This window comes from Abramis brama (assembly GCF_963993115.1).
Source record: "Abramis brama genome assembly, chromosome: 7".
NCBI lineage: Eukaryota > Metazoa > Chordata > Actinopteri > Cypriniformes > Leuciscidae > Abramis > Abramis brama.
Genome location: NC_139969.1, coordinates 9,948,035 through 9,960,575, shown reverse-complemented (window position 1 = coordinate 9,960,575; position 12,541 = coordinate 9,948,035). Strand labels below are relative to the sequence as shown.

Here is a 12,541-nt window from a genome sequence, read left to right as displayed (position 1 = left end):
GCTGTTTTTGCTAAGAAGCTGCTCCAGAAAAAAGGATCAGTACCAACTATTCGTGTTCCTGCTGAACCTCCAGAAGAACAAGTGAGTGTAACGTTTTATTGACCTTTATATTAATCTTTGCAAATAGCTTGCACGCTTCACGATGAATGTGGCTATTTTTACACTCAGGGTACATTATGGCATGTTTTCTATGTACGACGTTCTCAATATAATTCATAATCCCACGTTTATAATGAACAACGCGTTATGGTTTTTGTATTATTATTTTAAACGGTGTACGCACAGAACAGAGGGGTGGGGTGAGCAAAGCTCATTATCATTTAAAGACACATGCACTGAAACGGCGTGCTGAAAACAGAGCTGTTTTTGACCAGGTAAAATGAGTGTTTTCTTACAATACTAATGAGAATTTTTAATGAAAGTATATTACAAACTTTTAATTTAGACCCTAAAGAATCATATTAGCTTGTACAAAAATGACATTATATGACCCCTTTAAGATTAAGATTTGTCATTCCAAATTATAAATGTTGCTTTTCCAGATAAAAATGACAGTTAGTTTTTTTTTTTTTTCGCTTTGGTACTATTTTCACAAGCAAGGTGTACAAATTTTAAAACTCTTAGTACAAAAATCGAAAAAAAGATCACACTTGTAACACAGCTAGTCATTCTTTCAAAACCTGATCTCATGCTTTCATTCAGTTATACACATTTTCAGTCCACATAATCATTGTTTCAAACACAAGATTATTGTAAGATGTAATGAGAACATTTGGTTTAATCACCAAAACACAACAGTATGATCTTCTTTCAACTTAGTACTTTTAACAATCAATTCATTTCATAGCAAACAATGCAAGATGCATGTTTCAAATCACCCTTGTTGCTGAAACAATTACAGTAACACAGGCAACAGATGCCACATTAGAAAATACACTTACCTAACATAATGTAATAATCCATAATGTTTGTAATAGTATCTATTCAGTGTGTTTTCAAAAGGTGTGATGAAGTAATGACACAGCCATGAGGTTCTGTGCTAAAACAGAGTTTACTGTCAATACAATAAATGTTCTCACTGAGCCATGTGACCGAATCTATACTGTAGTTGACCTTTATAAGAATGAGTTACAGTAATGTGGCACTCTCTACCATGGTAATCTGTTTACAGTATCACATGGCATACATCCTGTACTGCAAAATGCTGCATTTGATGCCATCTGTCTCCCTTCTTCTGATGCATCTCTCTGATGCATCTCAACATAGTGTTTATAATCAGAGATAAATTGCTTGTAAAAAGAATTCATTACATTTGGTTTGCAAACAAAGTAGAAACTTCATATTGAATCTGTATCTATAGAAAACTATAGCCTAGATATATCAAAAGATTTATTGACTAACCATTAAGATCAGTTGGATTAAATAATAGACAGATGTATTAAACTGAACGAATAGAGATGCAAATCAAAAGATTGATAGTAATGCTCCCTCAATTCAGATTCAATTCAAATCCAGGAAGTAAACTGGAATAAAAAAAACAAAAAAAAACATTATTAATTCAGTTTTGAACACAACCCTGGCTTTTAGGAGCTAAAATTGCATTGTTTTATGATTCAAAGGCTATATTTCTAAGCTTGTTGCATCATCTCATGAATATGTATGTCTGAATATTCCTGAAAAACGCTCATGTCCTGATTACAGGAGATCTTTATCTATCCCAGCTTACACAGGAAACATGAGAAGACAGAGTGCGTTTAATCCAATCAGATAGCCACTCTTACATCTCTAGACACAACCATTTTGAACTCACAGAAGTCTCAACACTTAACCTTAATCTAACAGGTCAAGTTTCTCTTGCTTGTACACAATCTCTGCTCAAACCCCTTGACACGAGATGACTTTCTGGAGTGCACAAAAAGGTTCATGTATAGCCAGCAAAAAAGAGAGAAAACACACCCTCAGCACCCACTTCAGTCTTTCGGAGTAGACTCTCAATTGTATCACTTTCTAACTTACAGATAACATCTCGTACCAGTGAGGATTTTTTTTCAAGCTTCGGGAAACTACATTTCCCAGGAGTCAGTGGAGTGTTTTAGAGATCGTAGACAGGAAATAATGTCCTTTCTCTGACTTTGTGCGTCTCACTCAGGGGTTCCGGCATGCAAACGACGCCAAGACAAGGGTGACTTTCATTTCCCTCTCTCTCCTTCTGTTTCTGTTTGCAGGTGTATTTCACATCCAGAGCCACACACAATCTCGACACACCTACAGATCTCACGCATGTCTATAAAAACCCTGAACAGCCGTATACTGATTACACTGATCTTTATCCAAGTCTACATTGAAACAGGACAGCCACTTTGGTGCTGGGCCAGGAGAGCCAATTCACATTCATTACGTACCTCAGAGCAGAGCTGCCGTCTCTAGATTCGTTTTTTTAGGTTTTCGCATGCAACGGCTTTGATTGGAAAGGACTAAAGGGACTCAGTGGTTCTGTTCTGAGAATCTTTGCAAATATTGGACTAGAACAACATTATATCATCTTACTCTCAATTAATTTGACATTACGGTCGCGAAGTCAGCCGCCACATCCGAACATATGAATTTGTTTTCTTCTCCTCATTATCTATTCATCTTTAACACCAGCCTACTAAACAATCAGCAGGGGGAATGTGGCAAAAATGCTAATGGCCACATGATTGAAAAACAAGAAAATACTTTTTGTGCATTAGTCATTTGTATCCTCATACCACTATATTACATGTGAGTTATTTTCTCCCATAAACATTTAGGACATTTGCACATTTGGTATTTTTATACAAAGCAACACACTGCATTCAAGCAGACATTATTGGTTCATGCATTACCCATGATCTTGCTGTTATAAAAACTTTTTATATAATGTTTGCAAGCAATACAAATATGATATAATTTTGACCTTGCAGACATTAATAGATCTAGAGAATCAGAAGTGCTCACTGTAATTGCCTGGGAGCTTTGTTTTTCAATGGAATTAAAAACATGGGCTCCCAGGAATTGCGTAAAGCTAGTCAAATTGGAGCATGATGTATTTAATGTCTTGCCATTTTGGTGTGTAGATGGTAGTGAGCAGCTATAGGTATGCAGTCTGTCCATATGTTGAATAACATGGCTTTTGTTTTTCCAAATCTACGCGAGTTGCCAACCTTGACCACATTTTATGACAACACAAATGTGAAAGCTTTTCTACATCTGTGATGCCTCATTGCCCTCTAAGATACCTCATTTTGGCCAAATTCTTTAACATAATTCCATGTTTGCTTCTGGGAGAAGAATGCACCTTTTCAGCTGAGATGCTACCTTTAGAGACGGAAGGAAAAAACTGCATGCAAGGTCTTGGAACAGAGCTTAAACAGAAAAAAGCATTTTAGTGAACATTTTAAATCAATATATAATCTTTACATTTAAAAAACACTGTTTATCTAAAAGCATTTTGTTTTAATGCTAGTGTGTTCATTTTAATGGAACATATACAGGGACCATTGCAATAGAAGGATGATATTTGTCTCTAAATGGAAACACAAAAGAACAATAACAGGATAAAAAGAACAATCTACCTCTCTTTGAAATTAAACAAGTAAATCAAGTGAGACAAAATTCACTTTTGAGTAATTAAAAAATGTTTTTTCTATAAACCACTTAAGAAAATCCATAATAATGACTTATAAAATGTCCCATGAGTAGTTTCTCCACATGCAGGCCTTTCTGGTGTTTTCTTGTGTTGTGAGAGAAGAGCCATCAGGGGTTAAGGTGTGCAAAGTGTGCAAATAATTTGTGGCCTGTCGTCTGACTAATCAGTTTTTTAGTGATCCATTACTCTGCATTATTTATGCTAAGTAGCTATTCTGTTCAGGACCATTTATAATGAACATTACTCGAAAGATCTCTTAGAGGCATTCGATTACACAACACACACACACACACACACACACACACACACACACACACATAATACCACTTTAATCCTGACATGCTTTCACAAACATGCACATATGTCAGCAAGCATCACTGAGGTTTTACACTGTAAGACTGCATAAATCACTCAGCCCAAATGTGCACTAGCAACACAAATAGCCATCAAAATGTCTCAGGTCAGTGGAGGGACACAACAACATCCTTCAACACACCGTCAGCAGCCACGCAACAAACAAACAAAAAGGCTAATTTTCCCTTGCAGTGTCTCTTTCGATGAATCTGTGATGCACAGTTGTTAAGCCCTATAAAATGAGCCCCAGAGCTGTGCCGTCCTCTTTAAAATGACCTTTCAGAATTGATCAAGCAGGTTATGGAGGATATCCAGATGCTTCCACCACATGTTGAGCTGCTCGCAAACATGTCACAGAGGATGTAGCACACATATCGGAGGCTACGGGTGATCTGTCCTACAAGTCACACACACACATCAGCGACCACATGAGCAACACAAGCACACACACTCACACAGACATCAGAGAACAGAGGTTAAAACTCCACGAACTCATGCATACTGCAGAGACCATTAGCGATGAACTGGATATCCCTCACACACCAGAGGACCAAAGTGAAAAGTTGTCTCTCTGACACACACAGCCAAATTCAAATGCGTAGCCAGACAACATGAATGGACATCTGAACACTCTCTCACACACACTTACAGTCTACTCACGAAATTATGAGTGAATACCTGATAAACTTATATCATGATATACATTAGCCTAACTTATATCATGATACACATGCTAATCGTTTCCTTTTTTAATGCTTTAGTAGAGCTTTCAACTTATAATATAACCTAGTTGAACAAATGTGAAAACATAGCAATAGTTATTAATAATAGCAATAACAAACACCATAGCTCATAATAGAAACAGACAAGAACAGTAACTACAGCACCACGTTATTATCGCAGATATAATCTATGACAAATGGCACCCTAATTACTCGAGGTGATCCTACGAGTCCGCACTTTCGTGACGTAACTGCGCTTTGACTGTCGAGAAAAAGAAGTGCACATCGAGGGTGCATATTGACCGCAAAGGGGGTGCTCACGAGCACCCTTCTGAAACCTAAAATTACTAAACAAAATGGGACACCCTACCCATGGACTTAACAGACACACGCACGCGGCAGCCATTGTAAGTCCACGAGACCGAAAGTGCATATGAAGTGTGCCATTTGGAACAGGGCCTATGACGTTGTTACAAAATAAATCATATTTAACAGAGTTGTGAATGTGGGTTTGCAGACTGTATTGAATGAGGTGTAACAGTGTACCGTGAAAAAAAAAAAAAAGGTATTTCTATTGAGTTGTCTTTTACGGGATACACGCGAAAACAAACACAGCGCGTTAAGTGTAGTCCTTTGCAGATTCACAAACAATTAACTCTTCTGAGCCGGCTCTTTTCAGTGAATAAATCAAAATTACGACAGCGTGACCAGTTTAGGCCCTGTCCCAAATGGCACACTTCAAGCCGCATGCACACTGTACAATTTATAATTGTCCTTTACGACTGTTGCTTGTTAAAGCAACACCCAAGTAACTTTTGCTCTCGGGGTCCCCCTACAGTTGGGAAACAGTATTGTCTTCTACTATTGTCGTAAAATCTGTCATGGTTACACCAGGGGATACACGTGCATTTGTTGATAGCCGATACCCCCGAACTCTGCAGAAGGAGTTCTCACGCCTTGGGCAGACTGCCTGCATTGCGTGTGAAATGTCTTCATCCCAGGTACAGTGGCATATATTTCAGCATGTCATATGAATATAATTTCATGGGTTTTATTTTTTTCAAACGCCAAAAGATCGCGTAGCTCACGTTTACAAGCCAGCGTCATTATAGTAGCCTATTGGCTACTGTTTTACAGAATGCTAATTCAATTCAATGTTTGTGTGGTAGGTAATAGCCATATATCGTCAATATTATAATATCAAGCTACCATAGATGAATCTGCAAAGTTGAAAAATCGATTTGCATTATAGCCTGAGGCAAGACACTTTCACCAGAAAAATAAAACATGACTATCAGCCTGCAGTCATAGGCTAGCCTAAAAGATGATTTTGTCCGTCTAATCATCTATTATTTACTTGCAAGAATGTAGCCCCTACCAAACTTGTACACACCGTTTAGACATAGGCTTACTTCTGACTTTTTTTTTGTCCATTGCTGCTTTGGCCATGACAAAAACATACGCACGAAAGCCGGAAAACAAACGCTGGTTGGCCTCTCACGTCCGAATTTGAGGAAGTGGTGGGGGAAGTGCCGTATGCCGTAAAGCAGTCGAATTTTGTAGTTCTTTTTGTGCTCGGGTTACTACCCAAACCCCGAAGTTACGTAGTGCCAGTAAAAGCGATACAGACCCCGTCAGGCTATGGCAGACGTGTCATTCAACCTATTGTAAGTCGATGTACCATCACAAGGGTCTTGGAAATATATTATGAAGGTTGAAAAAATACATAGTGTTGCTTTAAACTGTATGAACATAATCCTCGCTGTAAGCCATGTCACACTGTAAGATCTCAGTTGTCTTTAATGTCAGACTGTACACTAGTCAAGGCACATTAAAAAGGGACGCATTCAAGAAGACTTGTCTGGAGTCACACCAAAATGACATATTTAAACGTTTTTTCCTTGAAACAAAATTCTCCATGCCTTAGAATAGCTTGAATGTAACTCTATACTCTTGCCTCATTTAGTATACGTGGTTCTATGGATATGCAAATTAGCCCCACCTCCACTCACTCACACCAGCTCAGAGATCCACTCGTTGACAATCACACGTTGACCTGATTGGTTACAAGGTAGTTTGTGAAATCAGAAACACCAGTGATTTCAAACCGTGTTTTTGAGACTGTCTTTGGACAGCAGTGTTAAGGAGAAAATACTCAGCAATGGTGTTGACTTATGAATTTGAACATGGTTTGTCTTAAAGCATATTAAAAACACCGCATAGACATAAACAACATTAAAAACTTTTTTTTTTTTAATGTTTGCTGTGATTGAACTTGAAAAAGGACTGATAGACATAGCAGAATCATTGTCATTTAGGAATAAGATCACGTGGGTGTCTGAATTTTCTGTATCATTGTTTCTAATACTAATACTTAAAATTATAAGTTGAAAAATATTTCATTTTAAAAACCTTTACACCGGTATTAACTTCCTTTTTATTAATGCAGTACAGATAATGACAACCATCTGTTGTCTCCCAGTGGTTTACATTAGCATTATGTGATTAATTTACAACAAAACAAAACAAAATACCTTTATCTCCAAAATCTTTTTATTTTTTTGGCTTGCATTACGTAGTGAAATTGGACAAGCACATCATTTTCTGCTAATTCTTTTTTGTGAATTGGAATATGTGCAAAGGATTTTGGGTGATTGAAGGATACACGTGATGCATCCTTCAAAACAGGCCAAATGAAGTACCGTACATGAAACGAAGGCTGCCTTCAAAGGATCCTTTAAATCGAGACGTCCTTTGACAGAGATTGAAGGCGTGGCAGCCGAGATATGCACCCTAACTAGGACACAGCCTTCCGAGTGAGATTATTGAGATCATTATTTCTTAATTCAAATTATCACAGAAGTAATGAGATAAAAGTGTATAGTTCGGATATAAACACTGATGTCTACAGTAGCAATTAAAATAGAGTAAATCACCTTTTGAAAGTAACATGGCGCTTCAAATAACGAGTGTATCAATGACATTGTTACACCAGTAGGTTGCGACAAGTGACTGTTAAAAATGTAGCCTACTTGTCATTAAATCATTCATTCAAGAGATTTGTTAAAAAATGCTGATTTATTCAGTAATAAAACAAGTGAAATCTTTATGAGTGAGTCATTAAATCATTCATTCATTAAATGTTTTTTTTTAATAGGGTGCTGCAATTAACATTTTTTCAGAACATCTAGTGATTCTCAATTTATCCAGAATCGTGCAGATCTACTGATCATCCTATATAACCATCATATATACATACAATTACAGTTGGAAAGATGAAAGCTTTGTTTACTAAGGCTGAAAGGTATACATTGTCAGTTTAATACACTTTTATTAACCCAGCCTTTGTAATATGTAAACAATATGATTTACACACTAAACTCAGTAGAAACACCAGCACAGTCTGCAAATTTTGAAAAGCTCAAAAGTCGAGTTTCCAGGTTTTAAAAAAATAATAATTTCATTTTAATTCTATTTGTTATTTTATTTTATAAAACGGATAGTTCCAGTCCAAATGTGTTATAATGTTATAGCTTTTGTTGCTGGTGTTTTATTTTATGAATAAAATAAATATTAAAATGAATATTTTTATGGAGTAACCGTTTTATAAAAGCAATAAGCCCCTAAAGCCGTGTTTTACAGTGGATTTAGAACAGCTAAGGGGAGTTTCATTTGTTCTCAATGCACAGTGAACACACACACACCATTCAAAAGTTTGGGGTCTCTAAGATTTTTTTCTCTTAATGCTAACCAAGCATTTATTTGATAAAAAATACAGTTAAAGCAGTAATGTGAATGTTTTCTTTTTTAATAGTCCTATTTAAAATGTACTTTATTTTTGTGATGGCAAAGCAGAATATTCAGCATCATTACTCTAGTCTTCAGTGGCACATGATCCTTCAGAAATCATTCTAATATGCTGATTTGGTGCTCAAGAAACATTTCATTTACATTTATTCATTTAGTAGACGCTTTTATCCAAAGCAACTTACAAGTGAGAACAATAGAAGCAGTTAAACTAACAGTAGGACAACAATATGCAAGTACTATGACCCTTCTCAGTTTAATCTAACGCAGTAGCCTACATGTAAAAAAAACAAAACATTTTTTTAAAATTTTTTTATAAATAGAAAAGAAGAGAAAATGTTAGTATTACTGGATCAAGTGCTGCCAAAAAAGATGTGTCTTCAGCCGTTTCTTGAAAATGGCTACGGACTCAGCAGCTCGGGTTGAGTTAGGTAGATCATTCCACCAGCAGGGAACAGTCATGGTAAAGGTCAGAGAAAGAGATTTTGTGCCTCTTTGAGAAGGCACCACAAGACGACGTTTGCTTGCAGAGTGCAAGTTTCTGGATGGCACATAAGTCTGAAGTAATGAGTTTAGGTAAAAGGGAGCAGAGCCAGTGGTTATTTCTTATTATTATCAGTGTTGAAAACAGTTGTGCTGCTTAGTGCTTACTAGTTCAAAAGAACATAAATTTGAAATAGAAGATGGGTGGGCGACTTTACACAACACTGATTGGTTATGTAAGCGAAGGAAAGTTTTTCAAAAGCAGGTGGAACAGGCATCACAAGTAATTTAATGTAACTCTTACAGTCATAGACCACACCATACAAAACACACAAACCTGCAAAACATACTGTTTCCCACTTCAGAGCCAACATTCAACATGCTCATACATATATGCACCAATCAAACAACCCATGCATCCTCTCAAACAGCCCGCTCCACTACAGCACGTAAACCAAAGTATGAGTTTCTTACATATGCAAAAAGCCTGCACACACTCACACATACGCTCACATCCACATTAAGGATGCATAGGGTTAGTGGATATGCAAAAGCACAAAAAAAGCACAATAATGAATAATGCAGTGAGCAGCAAAAACAGCTGACAGTTTAAGTGTTTGTCTGTGTGTGAGAGAGAAAGGATAAGATCAGGATCGATAGAAAGAAAGAAAGAAAGAAAGAAAGAAAGAAAGAAAGAAAGAAAGAAAGAAAGAAAGAAAGAAAGAAAGAAAGAAATACAATGACACAATCTCTCTGAATCCAACATCTCAACACAAATCTCCGGTTCACACTTCATAATGAAAAGGAAAACTCTTATCACAATCATCACTCATGTATAATCATCCATATTTTCACTTAAAAATGTTGGACATTTGATAGAGATCTGTTCAGAGAGTACTCTAGAGAGTAACAATACACCTACACAAGCCTGTAGACTGATTCGGTCCAACTCATTGTGATTGTGTAATGAATACTTGTGCAGTAGCAATTATACTTCCAACTAAAAATTAAAAGCAGTTATGATCTCCACTCATCAGTCTGCTGAAACTGTGACAATGAACCAGACATTTCAGCAAAAGCTGCATTCCTTACTAAACTTTATAATGAAAAAGGATTTGAATGCTGTTTAGTCCTAAACTCCATAGAGGATCAATGTAATAGTCACACACCTACACAAGCCAGAAGACTGATTCAGTCCAACTCAGTAAGTTGTGTAATGTGCTGCACATGTGCTTGAGGATAGATAGATCTGTCCTCTATTTGTGGTGTATTCATAATAAAAGCATCAAACATTTCAAGCTGCAATCCTTCCAAGTTCATTAAAACACTATAATGAAAATATTTTATAATAAAAAGAAGATCCAACTTCATTTAAATTGCCTGCTAGCATTGTGTAATGTGTATACACTCTTAAAAATAGAGGTTCTTTATTGGCATCTATTGACCTTTACGTAACATCCATGGAACCACAAATGGTTCTTTAAAGTGGAAAAAGTTTATTTAGATTTTTGGTTTAGAAAACGGTTCTGAATCACTGAAAGGTTCTTTGAGGAGACAAAAATGGTTCTCCTATATGGCATCGCTGCAAAAACCCAGTTTTTGGAACCTTTATTTTGAAGTGTACACATAGCCTTCTTGAGAAATGACTGAGATAGATAGATAGATAGATAGATAGATAGATAGATAGATAGATAGATAGATAGATAGATAGATAGATGGTATGTGCGCTATTGTTCCCAAAATTACAGAACACAGCAGAAAATTCCGTTGGAGCTGAGAGGAGGGGGAGGCTCCTCTGTGCCCCACGAGCTTATTAACGGCTCTGTGATTCCCAGAAACAGAAAACACTGAAAACAAGAGGGAGGAGCAGAGGGAGTGCAGAGAGGGGGGTTTCTTACCAAAAACGTAGTTGCTCCGAACGGAGGTCGCGAGAAGCATCGTCAAGGCCGCGAGAGCCCTAAGAGCGGCTCGCTGGAATGACGGGAATGTCATACTCTGACGCACGCGCATCCCGCTCATCAGTCCAGCACGTTAAACCCAATAGTCCTCTTGAGACCAGGAGAAGTGGAGAAGCTCACCGAAGCGCTGACTGGAAGAAAGGACAACACACACACACTCGTTAACAGACAGAGCGCGCTGATTGGTCGCATAGATGCTGAGCACACACACTTCACTCACGCGTTGCCCCAGTGCTTTCATTAATCGTCTCGTGTCATTCGCTGTGTGTGATGTGACGCAGTGATCGAAAACATTCCCTTCGTCACTCAGTAACCCAGAAAACGACTCTGAATCGACAACTGCTACGTAAAAGTGAGTGCATGCCTGACAAGAATTAAGATTTGTAGAGTGCTGCTCTTGAAATCCTCCCGGTAGCCTTTAACACCGCTCTCATTATTCTCCTACTCTGACTGCTGCTGCGCGCGAGAGGAAGGTGCACCTGTCGCCCGTTGAGAATTCAGCGCGAGCGTGGCCACAACCGCGCGCGCGCGCTCACACAATAGTCCAGGTCGTTTGTTTGCGTATTACTCTCCCTTAGTGAGCTTTTATGAACTGTGCAACTGTCATAGCGTTGCTTGCGGATCGGGCGGGCGATCGTGCAGACATGCTCTGTATTGTTGTGCAACTATAGAGGGAGGCATGGACGGACAGTGGCTGTCAAACTGTGTGTGTGTGTGTGTGTGTGTGTTCAGCGCAAGCAGCGAAATCTCGCCTCATCGCGACTGGACGAGGTGATGATACCTGCTGCAATTCTAGGGCACGCGACCCGAAACGGAGCCACCCGCGCCGATCGGTTCTTTTCTCGCACTTCTCCTCTCTCTCTCTCTCTCTCTCTCTCTCTCTCTCTCTCTCTCTCTCTCTCTCTCTCTCCCGCTGAGAACCAGTCCCGTTCTCATCCGCGCAACCGGGACGCCCCACCGAACCACGGAAACCAGTAGCAGGTGCACACAGTCCGAGCTGAATGCAGAAGGAGATGCTATACTAAAGCTCGCGATTGGGAGGGGAGGGGAAACGCGAGGGGGCAAAGCAACCATCGGCGCATTTACAGTAAGCCTAAGCACGCTTTAACGTCAACCCCCTTCCCTTTGCTCATAGTTTAACACCTCCGAGCTCGTTGAATGGTTTTCTGCCCGGTGCGCCAGTCAGAAGAGACGCGCGCGGATGCAGGCGCATTCCAGAGCACGAGCGTTCCCCTATTTACAAACCTGACAGGTGTCTCCCCCCCATCTGTATAAGCGCCAGGACGCCAACAACAATAATACCCCTGCGTGTCTGTGAGCTCAAAAGGAGGGCAGATTACAATACGCACCGATATAAGCGCTCCTCGTGATGCCTGTTGGCTCCGTTTGGTTCTGGAGTGTTGGACCCGTCTATGCCTGCTGGCGCTCACGCTAAGGTCCCAATGGATCTGTCTGTCTTGGTTCTCGTTCCGCCCTCCGCTGTCTTCTTGTTTTTCTTGCCTTTTCCTCTCTCCACGGCTACCGTTCACTGCAGCAAAACAGTCTGT

At 39.0% G+C, this 12,541-nt stretch overlaps 1 protein-coding gene across 5 annotated transcripts in view; it reads right to left on the bottom strand.

Moving 5' to 3' along the window:
• Positions 1-12,541, bottom strand: part of cadm3 (cell adhesion molecule 3) — a 63,783-nt gene extending 51,242 nt beyond the window's left edge. For 4 of the 5 annotated variants that reach the window (XM_084118653.1, XM_084118655.1, XM_084118656.1 and 1 more), the window contains exons 1-2: positions 12,344-12,541; positions 10,935-11,125 (exon numbers count right to left, since the gene is read on the bottom strand). In XM_084118653.1, the coding sequence (XP_083974779.1) occupies positions 10,935-11,055 (121 nt within the window). In that variant the 5' untranslated portion in view covers positions 11,056-11,125; positions 12,344-12,541. Of the gene's footprint in view, positions 1-10,934; positions 11,126-11,214; positions 11,496-12,343 lie in introns of those variants that run through there. The other variant, XM_084118654.1, reaches the window with a different exon arrangement.